Below are 18,990 nucleotides of genomic sequence, written 5' to 3' on the forward strand. Positions count from 1 at the left end.
CAAGGGCACCTGCTCTGCTTCATTTGGTGACATCTACAGAGAGTCCTCTAGGTCCAAGGAATTCCACGATCCTGCCAGCCGGGGTAGGGGGAGGGAATATTTTTGTGAATTTCTCCACATTTGATGACTGAGAATGGAACCCAAACACAGATGGCTGAGCAACAGTGACACATCTTGCAATGGCTTGTGAGTACCATGTAGACGTGCTAAGGGTTTGTTTCCTCCTGGGTGTGGGGACACATGGCTTGGCTATTCAAGGAAACTGTCTGAGAATGCTCTGGGGATGGAAGGCAAACATTCACTTCCCAGAAAAAGGGACGAGGCTTCGTGGAAGATGAGACAGTGAGGCAGCCTGGATGGATGAGGGGAACACAACAAGGAGCTTTGACTTTAGGACCCTGCAAGAGGATTGTGACCTAGTCACATACTCATAGCAACAATGAAAATACTCTGGGTCACAGATCACCCAGTCCTCAAGAAGGCTGGAGGTAGACTGATTTTTGAAGGAGGAAACATGAAGGCGAAGATTCACTAGGACTCAACACCAAACCTGCTCTCTCTCTCTCTCTCTCTCTCTCTCTCTCTCTCTCTCTCTCTCTCTCTCTCTCTCTCTCTCTCTCTCCCTCCGTCCCTCTCTCTCTCTCTCTCTCTCTCTCCCTCCGTCCCTCTCTCTCTCTCTCTCTCTCTCTCTCTCTCTCTCTCTCTCTCTCTCTCTCTCTGTGTGTGTGTGTGTTGTGGGTCTCTGCAAACTATCTCAGGGGAGCAAGCCAAAAGGGGACATGGTGGCAAGGAGCCTGTCCTAACATGGTGTAGGGACCAAAAGGTGCTACCCAGACTTGAGAAACGCAGGAACCTGGCACAAGGGACTTGGTGACACCCCAACTTTCCCCTCCTGATTTCCTGTTATGAAATTAAGATATTGTCTCTTCTAGAGATGCAGCAGCTCCTGGTTACCAGACAATTCCCTTCAGCTCTGAAATTTGGAAAGTCTGCAAAATAAAAACTGGTTGTTCCATTTAAGAAGTGTCCTGATCCCATGTTGAGGCTTTAAAGGTCCTATGTAAGTGTGATGCTTGTTATCCTTCTAAGCTTCAGTTTCTCTCTGGGCAGCAGGACACTGGTCCTTAAGAGTCCCAATGCTCATCTCTGAAGGGCTAAAACACCCAGAGAGAAAAAGATCTGCTCACTGAATCAGAGTGAATCCATTCTCAAAGGGCCATTAGTGGGCTTAGCTTTTCACTGGGGTTCCCTGGGATGGTTGTCGTATAACCAATGAAGTCTCTAGGGCCAATTCAGCCTCTCCTGCCATGCCTTCCAGAGTCCAGTTACCTTCAGCCAGCTGTCAGCAGCTCAGATCCAAAAGTTATCTTGTCCTCTTGGTGACTTCCATATGCTGTCCAAGGCCTTCTCTAACTGGGCAATGCAGCCAGGAATGAGTAAGCAACCTCCATATTACATCAGTGAAGCAGCCACTTCTGATGGGGCCTTTGAATATTAAACAGACAAGTGGAAAAACACCCAGGAGGTATGTGTGGTAGCCACTTGCACTGTTTCTCAGTTCTCTTTTGTCTAGAGACAGCATCTCATCACCTCATATTTGGAATTTTGTCCAAGGTGGGATTTGTCATTCATATGCAAAACTCAGTGTTGCACAAGGGAAAGAATCCTCATAGCACAAGGAGATGGTGATAAACTCATCTCCGCTTTGCACCAATCACTGGACTTTTGGTTTGCTAGAATCACTAGGCCTACTTTTCTAGCTCTGCTCAGCATGCGGCTTAAGGCATTTGTTTTTAAAAGCCTTAGGAATATTTTAGAATGAAACTTGGCTACAGAACCCTATCACGAATCCACACCACTGTACCGTGAGTCAGGAGAAATGGGGGAGTCACCTGTCACATGCCTTCCTCTACATCTGTTCTGAGCACACATTGTGTACCCCTATATCTCCTCATTTTCTTCCAGTAGTTTCTGCTCCCCAAACTCATAATCTTCCCCTACATAAATGCCACGTTTAAGATGTGGTGTGCGAGAGTAATGGATAAGGGATTTACTCACCCTACTCAAAGGAAAAACCTTCTTGAATATTCTGCACTGTTTTCTAAAACATTATTCATCTCTGAATGTTACCACTTATTGATTTAAAAGAGCAGCAGGAGGCAGGAAAAGAAAAGAAACTGAAGGGAGGTGAAGAAAATTATGAGTCGGTACGAAATTAATTATTTAAGAAAGGAAAAGGAAAAGTTAAACGGCAAACATTGCGTGATATACAGACACATACCTCTGGAAGACAAGATGGCTTATGTGTCCTGCTTAGTACCATTCCCCTGGGCTCGACTTACAGGACCAGTTGATGCCAATGTCTTATTTTTATTGAGACTCAATTTTTACAAAGCAGTCTTTCACAGTGTATTTCATAGCTGGAAATGTCAGCCATGTCCCTGCAGCAGCGACTCTAACATTCCCCTTAGCCTTGTTGGGAATCCTAACTTAATGGTGAAGTATGTGCATTCCCATCAGATATGGATCCATGGTCCCACAATTGTGGAGAAACTTGTTCTGCTCTGGGTACAGCACAGTGAGGGTTGGGTGGTCTTGTACTTCCTGAATCCTCTGATGGGCTCACTTGTTCAGTCTGCAGGCTGGGTAGACATTTCTCTAATTAGAGGTCTGTCTGTCTTGGACCCTTGGCAAGTCCTGTATGATGATGTTCCAACAAGAGACCAGGAGGGAAGAAGGTGCCCTTAGGATTTGTGCTCCATAAAAAGGGTAGTGAGCCAGGGTTCTTGGTGTCATGTCACTTTAGGAGCCTTGCTTCCTAAGACTGCTGGCTTCTTGTTTCTTACACTAAAATCCCTTCCAGAAACTCCCAAATGCTTTATTTAATCTAAAGCTGAACACAAATTAGAGGCTTTGTCTTCAGCACCTAAATTATAGATCTCAATCCCTGTGAGTCAAGTCCCCACTTCTTTCCTGACAACTCTGAGGGCAGTTTGTTTGGCATCCTTCATGCAATTCCTCCCATGTTTGGGTTAGCATGGCAGCAGGCAGGCTTGGGGCAGGAGCATTAGGTGAGAGCTTATATCTTATCTCCAAGTTGGAGGTGCACATGCACACACACACACACACACACAGAAAGACACACAGACAGACAGACAGACACACACACACACACACACACAGAAAGACACACAGACAGACAGACAGACACACACACACACAGAGAGAGAGAGAGAGAGAGAGAGAGAGAGAGAGAGAGAGAGAGAGAGAGAGAGAGAGAGAGAGAGAGAGAGAAGCTCTAAGTAGAATGGATTGGGCTTTTGAAACCTTCAAGCCCACATTTGAGATACACCTCCTCCAACAAGGCTGCACATCTTAATCCTTTCCCAAAACAGTTCTGCAAACTGAGGACCAAACATTCAAATATATGGGTCCATGGGGGCCATTCCCATTCAAACCACCACACCAATAAGCCGTTAATCGGAAGGCTTTGCGTTTCTTCTGATCACAGAGACAGCATGAGGTCATTCAACAGTCCTGAGAAGGTCAACTCGCAGTTACTCTTGCTTATGCCCATTAAGCCACTGGCCACCAGGGACACAGAACATCATCACTGACTGAAAGTTACTGCAGACCCTGCTAGGTTTGCCCTTCTAACCAAGTGTGGATCCCTAGGACTGGGAGTGCTCTGGCTGATTTTCCAGGGACTTCTGATGATGCTGGGAAAATCCAGCATGACGCTAAGACTTAAGTGTGTTCTCAGAGCTGCAGACATGACTGGAGCGAAGGGGTAAATGGAAGACTCTCAGGATTTCATGTAGGATAGGACAGCTGAAAAGCTTTCAAGTGAGATTAGATTCAGTGAAAGAAATGTTAAATACGCATAAACATGAAAAATAAATATAAGGAGGAAGTCTGAGCTGCTGGGTAAAACTGTTTCATTTGCCGACCATGATGCTCAAAATCACTTCACGCCTACATCAGTAGGCCCCAGAGTGGTTAAGTTATCCCTGTAGACTCCACTACCATGGAAAAACGAAATCCTTTCCTAGAATTAGCCTGGATGCTCAGCAAACCCCAATTATTCTTTACCTTTGTACCCTGCAACTTCCCCTCCCTTGCTGCCCACTGATACTATAGCATGCGTGGCCACATCTGACTTCTTACACGGGTGCTTAGATCTGAATTCAGGTTCATGCTTGTTCAACAAGCCCTCTTAGCCATTGAGTCATCTCCCAGCCATATAACAGGATTCTTAGGAGGCTAGAGTTGAGTAGAGTTATCCAGGTGAAAATTCACAACTTCCAATAGAAAGGCAATAACTAGAGTACCGTCTCCTTCAGCTGTCAGTCTTGGGTGGGTCACTGTCAGAAGTCAGTGTGTGTTGATGGGCAATGCTGTGATGGGGTGAAATGAAATCAACCGAGGTCATGACAAAGACTCATCCTGAGAGGCTGCAGTGGTGAGAGAATGAAATGGGGATTACCCTGTGCTTCTTTGGGTTGAACTGGGGCTTAGTGTGGGAAAATTGAGCCAACTGGATTTCAGTGTGGGCAGGAGACACTGATATTTCGGCCTCTGAGTGGTGGGCTGAGAGCTTCTCACATTTAGGGGAGGCACCTTAAGCCAAGCAGTAAGGTGTGGTCAGGAGGAATAATGTGATTGGAGCCTGTGTCTACCTCCAGATCCAGGATTTCATCTTAACCCCACCACAGTAACATGGCAGAACCAAGACACGTGAGGGTTGTAACCCTCTCTCCCAAAGGTTCTGGCTATGAGTTGTAGAATAGGCTTTAAGAGCATTCCCAAGACTGCCATAATCTCAAAGCAGATGCCACCTGAAGCTTCTTACCTGACCCAAGTACTTCCAGGGACTGTGACCCAAGTGCTCCTAGGGGCTGTGACTCTGAATGGGAAAGTCCCTTTACCTTCACTAACTGTCCCCAAATTAAATCACAATAACAATGCCATGCCTTTGCCAACAGTAGTAATCCTAGCACTTGTCAGGCTGAGGCAGGAGGATCATGCCAGCTTGAGACACACAGTGAGTTCCAGGATAGCTAGGGCTGAGAGTGAGACCCTGACCCAAACAATAGAACAAACGAAAAAGGAATCCCACATTCTAAAACAGGTCATATCACAGCCATCCACATTTGTAAACATGGCAGAGGTTCATGACTGTCGGATGTGGGGGCTGCTGGCCATGCCTCTTGGTCCTGATAGTATGTTAGTGGAGTGCCATTTAACCTTATAGCTCAGCTCATCTTATTACAGATGTAGTAACTGTAGCCAACCATGACAGTTTTCTAACATGTTTTATTTTGTGCTTCTAAAGGCATTGTTCTGTGGAGGTGACCTTGCGGGGGACACACGCTTAGAGGAGAGGCTCCAGGATTCTCTATTTCTCCTTGCCTGAGCCTCATGGACAAACATAAGACCTCCATCACCCCTGCAAATGAAAAGGCAGATGCCAGGATCCTTTTAAAAGGAGATCACTAATAAAATCACCCTAATTCAATTTAGTAGAGTTCAAGCTCACTTTTTATCAGGTTAGTCGTACTTATGCATTAAGTTAATGTCCTTAAAGTTTTATGTAATTTTATGGGTTGATGCAGTCAAAAAAGAATTCTTCTCTGAGTTCTCTGAGACTGTCATGATTTGCAACATTCACCATAAAGTCAATTCAGGGGCACCGAGCACAGGGCTGGCTCAGAAACCCTTAGTGCCCTGCTTGTCTGCCTGTGCATGGGATGCAGGTGCTGTTACTGGAGATCACAGCCTTGCTACTGCGGGCAAGAAACCTCCCTTTGGCCCTCTGCCTTCTCCAGGCCAATCTGGAAGGAAGAGAGCAAAGACAAGAAGAGGTGATAGACACTCACTCCATGACAAGTCCTCAGACACCTGCAGGCATGTGCCGCAGGACAGGCTTCTGACTGTGAGAGGCTGAGAAGGCAGAGTAGCTGGGAGAGTCCTTGCCTTGCAACCCTAAGGACACGAGTCAGAGCCCGAGATTCCAGCAACAGACAGAGTAGCTGGGAGAGTCCTTGCCTTGCAACCCTGAGGACACGAGTCAGAGCCCTAGACTCCAGCAACAGACAGGTGTTCCCCCGGGCTCATTTGCCAGACAGTCTAACCTATTTGGTGAGGAGAGACTGTTTTTAAAAAGATGGACAGTGAAGGATAACACCTGAGATAAATTGTCTCTTTTCCTGTGAGGCGATGAGGTGTGCCCCAATGTCTAATGCATGTGCCCCCCATAAAACAACAGCAACAACAAAACCAACAGAACTATGATTCATATACTATTCTGTGTATCTTCTAAGGAAGGTGAAATAGCATCAAGAGATAGTCTGATGACTTTAAAAAAAATCTATGTTTCATAGGTTTGTAATGCCCAGTCACTTATAACTCTACATTAAAATTGTAACCAACTCCATTCTTGATAGGTTTCTCCTGTAGTATCTCTATGTCTCCTTGCCTGGAAGGAACATCATATAAGGTGTGCTGTTAACCTCCAAGAATCGTTGCACAAATGAATGCTTGCAGTGATTGATATGTATTTGATATTAATCCTATCAAAATCCCAGCTAACTTTTGCTGACTCTTAGAAGTCACAGTGACTGTCAGAAGTGATCCCATCAGATCCAAATATGAGTCTGCCCCAGAAAAGCTGTTATTTACTGTGCTTTGATAAAGGAAAATCTATAACTTCATATTCTGAATTTTGGAGAAGTCTTATTTTCAAGATTAAAAACAGAAAGTACCCTTAATGGCATTTATCTGGAGATTTTCTCTGCAAATCCTGAATGAGCGGAGCACATTTTAACTTGAGGTGTGTCCTTATCAATATAGAGATAGCATTTCCTCATCAAAAACCTAACAATTTTTTTCTGAGTGTGAGGGGAAATGCTTGCCAAATATTGTGACGGGGGATTGGTATTTATTTTACAGAAATTATATTTAAAGTAGTAATTTCTTCAATCTTACTGATTTTGCCAATGTGATAATTATCTTTAAAAAGCACTTCATTCTTGAGTTATTTTCAGAATCTTTAAAACTCCTTTCTCTTTTGTGTAGAGGAGAAATAAAGCGGTGATAATTATCTTTCTCTTACAGTTTCAAAGAACTGAAGCATGCTTACCATTCTCACAATAGACTCAACAAGCTTCTGGGGAGTTTGGTTTTTGCTGATACTTGAGAGCCATGGCCCGAGTTGGATGGACACACTGCCCCTCCCCTGGTTCAGTCCTGAGAGCTGAAGCCACAAGGACACTCTGAGTGTGAGGCCATCATACCATCTACAGTCACCCATGGAGAACAAACCAGCATTGTATGGCACTTGAGTGGTGGCTGCCGATGGGTAGATGCTAGGATGGATGACTCCGGTGCTGGGGCATTTGATGGTGCCTCGGCCCTGTCCCTTTCTCCCCCTTTGCTTCTGACACAAGAGTCCTCACCTGAGAGTGCTTGGTTTCCTCCCCTGTAAAATGAGAATGAAAACAGCACCCACCTCATAGGCTGCTGCTAGGATTTAATGAAACGATCCATGGAAGCAACTATGCAAGCAGCTGGCTCTCAGGAAAGGTGACCAAGTAGAGGGACCCCACTTTCCCTTCAGTGACTGACTGTGTAGACATTAGGCACCTTCAGAGCACTGTTAAGCACGCTCAAAACACTGTTAATGTTAATGAGAAGTCTTTAATGCAAGCACCCCTCCTAATGTTCGTTTTCTCTTTAAACACACTGAAATCCTGGGACAGTTTCACTCCCCAACCTACAGCTGTTAGACACTTATCTTATGCCCCAGATGCAGATGCCTGAAGCCAAGGATTATCGGCCAAGCCACCAGCTGGACTGTCGTCATGCCAGCACTGGCTGCTTTGAACACTCCATGATGCCTTGAGGAAGCTACACGGCAATCACAGCTGCTTGCTGCCAAAGATTGTTTCAAAACAGCTTGCACCAAACCTCTTGCCATCACAAGCCATGGGGAGCCCTAGATGACCCTGCAGTCCATTTTTGCTTAGGTGAGAGGTGAGGCACTTCCCCAGTGGCCCAGCAGAGAGACCACAGTGATGGGTGCAAATGTAACCTTTCATTTGCATCAGGACCATGATAATTGGCAGGTGCCCTTACCAAATTCCCTTTCTAGCTATTAATGCAGGCTGCTCTTCCTCATGCTTGGAGTCAGGGAGGAGAAGCCTCCTAGGCTGTCCTCTGCCATTGCAACATGTAGACAATAAAGGCATTTACCAGCAGCCTTTCCTTGCCTACACGTGATCTTTATTGGTAGTCCAGAGGGCTGAGCTGGCAACGTGAAGAGTGAAAGGTGGTGGCAGTGCTGGCCACAGCAGCGGTAGCCGTGAGAGAACAGCTGACACATACGACATTTTCTCGGGGCAGAAACGGCAGAGGGCTGGGAAGAGGTGAAGATGAGAAGCTGCAGGACTGGAAGAATTCTATGAAACTGCTCAAGGACCAAAGGTCTTAGAGACCTTAGGCCTGAGAGCTGCAATGCTGTCCACTGTCAAGGGCTGAGCATCCTCACACCCTAGATCTCAGAGCTGTAACACTGTCGCCACAACACTGAGGGCTCCAGCATCTGGGGACTACACTGTCCTGGAGCATGAGAAAGCTCCCCTGCTGCTGCTTGCCACGGTCTGCTGCCACTGCTCACTGCTGCTAGAGACTGAGGTTCACGATAGGCACCAGGACCAGGAAGCTGGGAGTTGAAGCCAGAGAGCCTCTACTTTGTGAGGAGAATGACACTAAGTCTCTGGTTTCTAAAGGTTGGAGCAATAGGCCCTCAGCTCGCAGGCAGTGGAGCTGTAAGCCTCTGGACCTTCAAAACAGAAAAACCCAGGACTGCCAACGTGGAGTTTCTTTTTGCCTACCCACAATCCTTCACTGAGAGCAGAAGCACCTGAGGTATATTCTCATTGTTAGGTTACACTGCAGAAAGGGGGAGGTGAAGGGTGGGGGACATCTGCTCAGACAGAGGGACACTGGTAAGAGAAGGAAAATACAATCGCCAGCACATAGCACCTAGGAGCACACAGGAAAGGAGTGTTTTGCAGTCATTACAGATGGGCTCAGAGGAGGAAGCCATTGCTGTGACAGGAGGAGCCGGGGCATACTGGCAGAGTTCTGAAGGATGGACAGGGGCTCTTTCCAGTGGACAAGACTGGAAGGCATTCTGGGAGGAAGGGCTGGTGGGACTCCAGGGGGGCCACGGGGCATGAAGGATTCCCACTGTGGTGAGCAGTACCGGCGGAATATGGCTGTGTTCTAGAAGGTTCATAATGTGTAAGTCTGGTCAAAAGAGGTTTGCATTTTCGAGACACCATGCTATGGTGGGGGAGGGTAGAAGCTGTAGGGAGACTGGAGACTGGGGGAACACACACACACACACACACACACACACACACACACACACACACACACAGTGATCCCTCCATGTGTGAGTCCATTGAGTACAGCTGCCTTGCTGCTCCTTCGCTGTTCTCACAGCCACACCCACCCTTGCTCGACAGTCTTTCTTCCTCGATGGTCCCAAATCTGCTTCCCCCCTGGCTTCCCCTGACTCATGGGATTAACAAGCCACGAAGAGGACCCGGGAAAATGCACAGAGAAAAGATACCACAGGAATGTCAAGAGTAATGTCACTACAAATCATGGTAGACCTTCAGCAAGTGGGTGGTGACTAATTGATTTGAGGCACAAGGAGGAAATAGCTAATCAAGCACACTCACCAGGTGGCAACGAGGACATAGCTGGTCATCTGAGCCACCGCACCCACTTGCTAGGTGGGAAAGCGTGGCCCCTGCTAGAAGTACCGCTGCTATTACAGTGAGTTCTTGGTCAGTTGGAAATATCCATCTTCCTAACTTTTGGCAACAAAATAAGCAAGCTCCCTGTCAAAGCTTGGCTTCCTTAAGTGGGATGTTATCTGTGAAAATGTCACTTAAAGCAGTTGGGGACACTTCCCATCCAAGTCCCTGGTGCACAACCAGGCTGCTGTCCATTGCCAGGTCTGCGGACATCCTACAAATGTGCACTTCCTTAAAAAAATCACAAAAAAGCAAACACTGCCACAAACCTGCTGTGCACTATTCCATCTGATGGTGAGCTCTCCAAGGCAGGTCGGCTCTCCACAGGCTTCCCCACAATAGAACCTAGAATTTCCAGGGCTCAGTGTGCACAGCCCTGAAAATGCTCCAACTAATGAATTATGGACAGATGGTGCTCCCCTCACCATCCCCAGCTCTGCCCAACTGGACCTGGGGATGCTGAGTGGATCGACCTGAACACATTGTCTTTCTCCAGCCTTCTCCTCCTTGGGCTGTGTCAGTGGTCAGAGGAAAGACTTGCTTTCACAGTGGTCACAGAGAGGCTGACCTGCATCCTCTGCCAGGGTCTGAACCGAAACCATAGTGTCAAGCTCTGAGGGCTGGGCCTCGGCGCTGGAAGAGTTAAGATCATCAGGTACATAATGTATCCCCACTTGTGAGAACCACTGGCATGGAGGAAAGAACAAGCAGTCACGTGGTCACCTCCCCTCTTTTTCCTTGGTAACCAAGTAGCAAACTCCACAATAGGAATAGTTGAAGTGTGGCATGGAGGACCCATATAAGTGGCTCATTATTTCTATTCTATTCTATTCTAATTATTATTAATCATTTTATTATTTTCATATGAGAGTCACTATGGTTGCTTCCCTATCTGTTCCTAACATGCATGGGGTACTAGGGTGGCTGTCCTACCTCTAAACTTGGATCCAAAGGAATCGTTCCTGGGGATAAAAGAGATATAGAGGAGACACTAGAGTCTTAGGGCAGTGTTACTGTCAGAATTTCGACATAGTATCCTATGGTACAATAGTAATAGCATGCTGTCTCTTCAAACAGAAAGATCTCCCCATCAGTTAATTCAGAAAGGTAAGCAAACACACACCAGCGTCCTGTTCTAGCAAACTCTGGTTCTCTGGACTCCCAAGGTAGGAGAGTCGGTAGCTCCTATTATTAACTGTGCTAGGTGTTGGGGGTGGGAGCTCTCGAAGGAGCGCTTGGGTTGGTGTGGGGCTATTTTTAGGATGCAGAGTCCTGTCTGTGTCCTCCTGCCTGCCCTACTTGATAGGAGAACAAGTACCTTTTTTTTTTTTTTCAAATAGTCAGGCATATCGATACTTCAAGCTGCAGAGTCATTGTCGTTGGTAATTATTTCTGTCCCTTCCATGCAGCACAGGACAACACAACACAGTGACTCATAAGAATACAAACCCTTGTCTCTTGGAGTGAATCAGAAATACTCTCTACCCCAACCCTAGTTGACACCATGCAGGATGAAGGCTCCTTGGTGTCCCCTGGCCTTCTTGGCTTGGCACTGGAGGCAAGATCCACCATTCTGTGCCTTCACAGCATGGCTTCACTCATGATGTTTTACAAGCCAGTAGCAGACTCTCTGCAACCAAGATGTTAATAAACCGCATGTGGATTAGCTATGGGTATGTCTCCCACATCCCAGTTTAAATGTTGAACCCACAACCTTCAGAACCTGGAAACCTGACCTTATCTGCAGAGAGGGTCTTTAATAGTTATAAGGTTAAAATGAGGTCCTCAAGACAGGTCCTAATTCATAGGACTATATCATCACAAGAGGCCAGACAGAGGCACACATGGAGGAAGAATGGTGTGAGACACAATATGGAAGATGCCATCTCCAAGTCAAGGACAGATCATCTCAGGAGAAGCAGGCTCTGTCACACCTGGGCTTTTGACATCTAGCTTTCAGAGCTGTGGGAAAATGCAGGTCTGTCCTGGGAACCACCAAGCTATGGTACCTCCAGGATACAGCTCTTGAAAATTAACAAAGCTTTGTATCCACAATTTCTGTTGCAGAAGGTCAGAAACCATAGGTTTGAGGAGCTCAATGGATGATGGCCTGGGTCACTTTTTATGATGGTATTTGTGCAATCATGAGCAAACGCTGCTGCTTGGTCTGCTGCTCTGGAGGGAGGTCTAAGGAAGAGATTTGCTTCTGACTCTATGTATACACCTGAACTTATACTCTATATTCTCTGCCACAGTGTAATATGTCCAGTCTGAAGTCTATGGGCCATACGTGTTCCAGGACAGTTATGAACATGGCCCAACACAAAACCAAAGCTACACACTTTAAGATCTATCTATCTGTCTGTCTGTCTATCTATCTGTCTATCTCTCTATATTTGTAACTTGATTGTGCCATTTTTGAATGTATCACAGATGACATAAAATTACAATGACAAAAGGTTGGACAGAGGACATTTAGAACAAAAACTCACAGGTGGACAAAGTAAAGAGAGTAAGTGACTGTGGAAGGCTCAGCGATAAATGGGTCATCTGTATCCACCCCTCCACAAGGCAGGAGGTCCCTACTCTCAGAGTTCATCAAAGAGTGTGTGTGTGTGTGTGTGTGTGTGTGTGTGTGTGTGTGTATGCATGGTCAGAGTCTTCTGAACATGGCAGGGCTCCTCTCTCATAAACTCACAGCAGCTTTGGCTGCCTATGCAAGGTCTTGCCTGTCCAAGATCTCGTCAGTAAACAATCCAGCAGTGGGGGTGGGGATGAGAATGGTGTTTTGTGAGACCCCACATCTAGCTGAAAAGCTGCTGGCAGCTGATGGCTTCTGCGGGAGGGAGAGTCGATTTCTTTAAGGCCTCTGTTAAGTCATCCAGGCACCGCTGATGGGCTCTCGTCCCTGAGCATGTGAGTGACACGAGTTAGACAACAAGTTATATGAAGCTGAGAGAGACGGGAGTACAGGGATTGGATCTGGAAGGAGCTGGGGGAGGATCGAGGGTGAATGTGATCAAACTTCACTGTGTGCATGTATGAAATTCTCAAAAACTTAATGGAATGTCACATGTATAGTTTTAAGAAGGCTGCACAGGCCTGGCTGCAGACTGCCAGCTCTCATGTGACTCCTGGGCTATACCACCTTGCCATCCGGGATACACAGCCCTCACTCTGGCATCGCCCTCAGATAAGCGGTGATTCTTGCCCCTCCCTCATCAGTAAAATCTCAGAAACATGGCACTGCTTCAGTGGCTTACCAGCTTGTATCCAAACACTAAGACTTGAGGATGGTTTGGTCCCGAGGGCCTGTGAACTTTTTGCAGGGAGCTGGTTACTGCTGCTTCTATGTGGGTGACAGTGATAATTATGCAGGTGGCAATGAATGAATAGCCACCTGGAATCAGCCAGGGTATTCAGGTGGCCCAGCATGAGATGCTGCCTTTTTTTACACCTTTGACTCAAGAGTCTGGCCTCTGAGGCATTATGAAAACATGAAGTGGACAGTTAGATTGTCCTGACTCCAAGGAGCCATGGCTTTCACACCTGGATAGTGGTCCTGTCAGGAATACCCCTGGAAGGTTTGGTGGCTGCTGTGCTCAGACTGGCCACACTGTGGAATGAAAACAGGAAATGTTAGCTGTTGCTGTCACTACTGTTTGTAAAGCAGAAACTCAGTTCTGAGGGGACAGGGAAGGGAGAGGAACTGTCATTCAGGGGCCATCTGGTTCTCTGATGACAATCATAGCTAATTAATTAAAACGGGGGCACTCAGGAGGTGTGCAAGTGTCTGAAGAGAACCCTGAGCTAGGGCATAATCAAGTGCCTTTTATTTGCAGACGTGAGAGGGCTGTTGGCCACTCATGTGACCATCACATATGCCCCATTCTATGCTGGTGAGGTTGGAGGCACTCTGTGACCCGGCTCTCCTCTTTATTCTTGGAGCCAGTTGGCCTAGACTTGTAGGTTCTGCTCTCAGTAATCTCCGAACTTCAAGTTTCACTGTTGTGATGTCTGCTAGTGCAAGCTGTTTGTGATGCCTGCTGGTGCAAGCTCTATGATGCCACTGCCGCTTCCTTCAGTTCCAAGACAGAATTCTGAAAGCTTTTTTTTTTTTTTGGTTTTTATGAGACAGGGTTTCTCTGTATTGTTTTGGAGGGTATCGGTCCAGCCCGGCCTCGAACTCACAGCGATCTGCCTGCCTCTGCCTCCCTAGTACTGGGATTAAAGGCGTGTGCCACCAACGCCCAGCCAGAATTCTGAAAGCTTTTTGATGCTAACACCATCACATTGGAGTTAAAAGTTATATTCTTATGGCTCTGTGCATGACAGAGGAGGCAAACGCTACTCTAAAAGCTTTTAACTCTTGCACTGAATTATCTCAAAGGCCCAGAAACTGTTCATCCAACTGTAGAGAACTAAGCATCACCCCAAACCCCTCTCGATGAATGTGGAGGGTTAACCCCAACATTTAGGAAGTTGCTGCAAGAAGATTGTCCTGAGTTTCAGTATCATCTCAAAAAAAAAAAAAAAACAATGTCCCTATTTAGAATTCCCTGATTTAGTCATAAGCAGGTTAAGAGGCTTATGTCTCCTTATACACAGAATATAGCATAGAAGAGACAAATGCATTCATTTAATTCAGAATAATCCACAGCTCAATGTGAAAGCCACTTTGGAAATAGAAGACACCCATTCAGCCCAGGCAAAGCTTCATGAAGTTCCTGAATTCTTCACACAGAGGACAAATCTGAGCTTTTGACTTTACAGACAACATTGTCAACCAAATATTTTTGAATGTCACACGTTAAACTCCTTGAGATTTTTCTGAAGACACTGGATGGGTGCTTCCTCAATTCAGAGAGTTAAGTTAGTGCCCTCCTGTGAAAGGGACAAACAAGTCTTTTCTAACTGCAGCTCAAGAAAACAAACCCTAAAAAGCAATGCAGCTGGGCCGTGGTGGCGCATGCCTTTAATCCCAGCATTCAAGAGGCAGAGGCAGGCAGATCTCTGTGAGTTCCAGACCAGCCTGGTCTACACAAGCTAGTTCGAGAACAGCCTCCAAAACCACAGAGAAACTCTGTCTGGAAAAACAAACAAACAAACAAACAAAAAAAAAAGAAAAAAAGAAATGCAAACAGACAGAGGAATAGCACCATTAGATTGTAACAGCCCTTTCAAGTGATTGTAGGTGAGTAGCAACCCTGCTTCCTTTGAACAGTTAACCAAGTGTTTGGATGGGTCCAACTCACATCACCTCTACCTATGGGAATAGTTTGAAAACTACCACATGTGCAGTGAACAGCCCTTGGTCTCTGATCTGCAAAGGGAACAAGGCATCACAGTCCTCAGGTAACCAGAGAGGCTGCTGTCCTGTCATACCCTAGTCCTTAAAACTTTAATGGCAATTCATCTCTTTAATTCTTTCACTGCACCTGAATATTTCATGTGTAGCACATATCAGTCCCTTTCGGAGAACTGTATGTTGAAGCCAGGGGATAGGAAATGGCTGTTTTAAAAAGTCCCAAGTCTTGGCCATCATATAAAATGTACTGGGTCTCATCAGGTGATACAAGGCAACCTGCAAGATGGAAGGAGCGGGGTCTAATTGCTTGTCAGATTGTGGAAGAAAATGCTGCTAACTTTATTTTCAGTGAGAAATGCTCTCATCTGCAGTGACTCTCGGTTTCTTTATAGAACACATACGCCAAGACCTGGACGTCGAAGGAGTTGTTGTTTGCGGCGTCAAGCAAGAATTGTAAAAACTGTTTATCAAGACACTTTCTCATTTAAAATCGTTTCTTCCCTGAATCTCAGAATGCAGCCTGGAACCTTAACTATCCCCCAAGTTCAAAACGACATAGACTTGAGGCTATGGGGCAAATTACCCTCCTCTTCTCTGACCCTGCAAGTCATCTTCCCTGAGAAGAAGAAGTGATTGAGAAGCAAATGATCATGGCATTCCTGGGGACCAGTCTCCTAATGTATCCATACAATCCCCACTGGGAAATAGAGCTAGCCTCAGGCCGATGCTTTGCAGCCAGGGTGGGATCAAGGAGATAGGCTGCAAAGCATCGGCCTGCGTGGGTATAGAGGGTATAGCGGTTATAGCGCTTGCTCTGGAGCCCTCATGCCCAGCCTGCTCCTACGGGGAATGTGACCCCTGGAAAAGGTGGACTGGCAGGATGGCTCAGGATGCAGGGACCTTCTTGCTGGCAATGGGATGCCTTTCCATTCCTTTTCCTCCTCTTTTTGTTAAATCCCAGGCATCCAGCCTTGAGAGAAATGGGCAGAACAAGCTCTGTTTGATTAGTGTGTGCCCCTGCAGCGAAAGGGGCAGAGACAGGCCCTGGGGAAGAAGAAACGGCTGCACAGAGATCACGTGGAGGTCCCGGCGGTCTTTTAAAGAAAATGAGAATTCTCTGGAAATATTGAAGACATGCACGCCGGAAAGAAATGCGATTTGACAAAACGATGTTAGGAAATGCCCACCGTAGATTTGAATGTGGCCAAGAACACAGAATACAAGGAAACAAACCCATCATACTCTTCCCTGCAGCTGGGGGGAGACGTAGCTCAGAAAATCCATTTATCTCCTATAAGTTTTGGGGTTCTATCTCTGTACAGTAGCCCCATGATGCAATAGGTGAGGAGGCTCAGGTAACTTGCTTAGCATTCCTCTCTGTGCTTGGTTGAATCTTTAGTTTCCAACCCATGGGGGCGGGGCAAGTTAACAACAAGAAGAAACAAGTTCTGAGCAGACTGAGGCCCAGCGTATACTCCAGAGATGTTCCTTGAAGGTGCAAGCGCCAGGCCGAGAAGGGGGAGGCCAGGACAGCTTTCCCTGGATGGGGTCTAACACAGACTGGAACCATACTTCTGTAGAGAACTTTTCATCTTTACATGGGGGGGGGAGAAGGGGGACGCTGCTGGAAGGAGGGGGCAGGGGAGGAGCTCAGCAGCAGGCAGCTGGTCTGGTCTGAATCAGTCCACCGTAGAGGTTTGAAGAAGAAATGTGTGTGTGTGTGGGGGGGGTGTGGGTGTCTGTGCTTTTATGGATGAGTGTGTGTGCGCGCGCTTGTGCACGTGTGTATATATATGTGCTTTCATGAGGCTGTGTGTGTGTGTGTGTGTGTGTGTGTGTGTGTGTACACGCGCTTGCTTGCTTATGTGCCTGTGTGTGATGTGCTGAGCTGGAATCTTAGGTCCTAGGCTTCAGGAAAAGTTCATACCTTCATGGTAATCACTCTGACCAGAGACCAGTTAAACAGACAGTGGACAGGAGGGCAAATGGAGAAGAGGGAAGAGTATGGGAAACCCAGGAGGGAGGAAACGGGAAAGGGGTTTGTGAGGAAGGAAGGCGGAGGGAAGAAGAACCTTCAGAGGTGGAAGAGGAAGAGAGAGTGACGTGCAGCCTCGGGGAGAAGTAGAGGAAAGGAGGGAGGATATAGGGTCAAGGCTCTGAGCAGAAAGCAGAAAGCAGAAAGCAAGAGAACCGGCAAGCCAGAGAAGCCCACGTTTTTAATAAGGCCAGCTCTGGAAACCAGGGGACTGCCATGCAGAAACCGACAGGAAGAAATCCCTTAGGGAAAAGAAGCAGAGGCCACTGGGACCAAGCGTCCCCAAGCAGGTTTGTTCAGAATGAGCTGGATTAGCTCTCACTTGCCCCTAGAGAGGTCAGACATCGCTTCCCATCGCGGCCTAGCCTCGAACCCCCCACTCACCCCAAACCCCAGTCACTGACTCCGCAGTCTTACCTGGCCCTTGACCAGGCTGGCAGCGAACTGGCGCATGACGGCCTCCACGGTGTAGGCGCTGGACCAGCCGCGCGGCGTGAGCAGCTCCATGCAGATGGCGCCGCCGTCCAGCACGTAGCCGTTCTCCAGCCGCGGGCTAAGCACCCGCATGAAGGGCGGCGAGAAGGGGAAGTTATCGGGGAAGGTGAGGTTGAGCAGGATGAACTCCGTGTTGGTCTCCTTCATGTCCTGCCACAGCACCGAGTCCTTGTCCACCTGGTGCAGCTTCACGTTCCAATCGAAGAGGCTCTCGTTCACCAGCTCCACCGAGATGAAGCGGTCACTGAGGCGCGCGATGTCCTGTAGCTCCTTCATGAGCCGCCGGCTGCGCACCTGTGTGCAGTGCTGCTGGCGCGCCGCGGGCACCAGGCTGCCGCCTGTCGCTGCCGCGGCCACCGCGGGGCCCGGCCCCGCCCTGGCGCCCGCCGCCCGCTCCCGGGGCCCCCCGGCGCCTGCCGCCCCCGCCGCCCCCGCGGCCGGCTGCGGCTGCTTGTCGCGAGCGGCCAGCTCCGCGGCGCGCTTGCTCTTGCCCTTGCCGGGGCCGGGGCTGGCGTCGCCCGCGCCCCCGGGGTGCTGCTGCTGCTGCTGCTGCTGTTGCTGCTGCTGCTTGTGGCTGCCGCTCTTGCCGCCGCCTTTGCCGCGCAGCGACGCGCTCTGCTGGCCGCCGCCTCCGCCGCGGTGGTTGTGGTGGTGTTTGGGGTCCTCCGTGTCCCGGTTGTGCAGGCGAATGAGCCCGATTTTGCGGAGCAGCGTGGCCATCTTAGGCTCGGTTCTGGCCGGGGGCTCGCCGGGACTCCTGGTCCAGGAGGCAGATAGCTGGGACACGCGGGGCTTGGGGCGGCGGCAGGCGACCGCTCAGCGGGGCGCGGCGAGGGCCACCTCAGGAGCCGGCGGCCGTGGCGCAGCGGAGCTGGTAGCACCGGCGCTCGCTGGCCGCTGTGTCGCCTCTGTCATATGACGGGTCTGCTCCGGCGAGGGCTCCGGCCGCCCGGGGAGGGGGAGGCGTGGAGACGCGGAGCCGTTACTGTCCCTGGCCGGTCCCAGGGCTCAGTCCCCGGACGCCCGGTGTCCGTGGTCCTTTGTGCGCGGCCACAGACCGGCTGGCCGGGAGTCTGAGAGCAGCACCAAGGCGCGCAGAGCCGCCCGCAGCTCCCGGAGGCTGCGAGGTGGCCTCGGAGTCGCACTATGCGCCTGCCGGGCCGTGCGGCGCTGGCGGCTACCGCGGGGCCCGGGCCACTGCCGCTCTCGTCGCCGCCGCCGCTGCGGCTGCTGACATTGCAGAGGCGGCTGCTCCGTCTGAGCCCAGCGCGGCGCGGAGGGGGCGGCACTGCCGGTCGGGAGGGGGGGGGGGCGCGGGGCGG

The 18,990-nt window shown here is 48.8% G+C and overlaps 1 protein-coding gene across 1 annotated transcript in view; it reads right to left on the reverse strand.

Annotated features, from left to right (window-relative positions):
* The window catches only part of Ube2ql1 (ubiquitin conjugating enzyme E2 Q family like 1), a 39,478-nt gene extending 20,553 nt beyond the window's left edge, over positions 1-18,925 (reverse strand). The window contains exon 1 of the mRNA XM_040757728.1: positions 17,591-18,925. Within this exon, the coding sequence (XP_040613662.1) occupies positions 17,591-18,388 (798 nt within the window). The 5' untranslated portion in view covers positions 18,389-18,925. The remainder of the gene's footprint in view (positions 1-17,590) is intronic.
* Positions 18,926-18,990: the final 65 nt, after the last annotated feature.

The sequence above is a fragment of the Mesocricetus auratus genome, unplaced genomic scaffold, assembly GCF_017639785.1.
Source record: "Mesocricetus auratus isolate SY011 unplaced genomic scaffold, BCM_Maur_2.0 Super-Scaffold_100015, whole genome shotgun sequence".
NCBI lineage: Eukaryota > Metazoa > Chordata > Mammalia > Rodentia > Cricetidae > Mesocricetus > Mesocricetus auratus.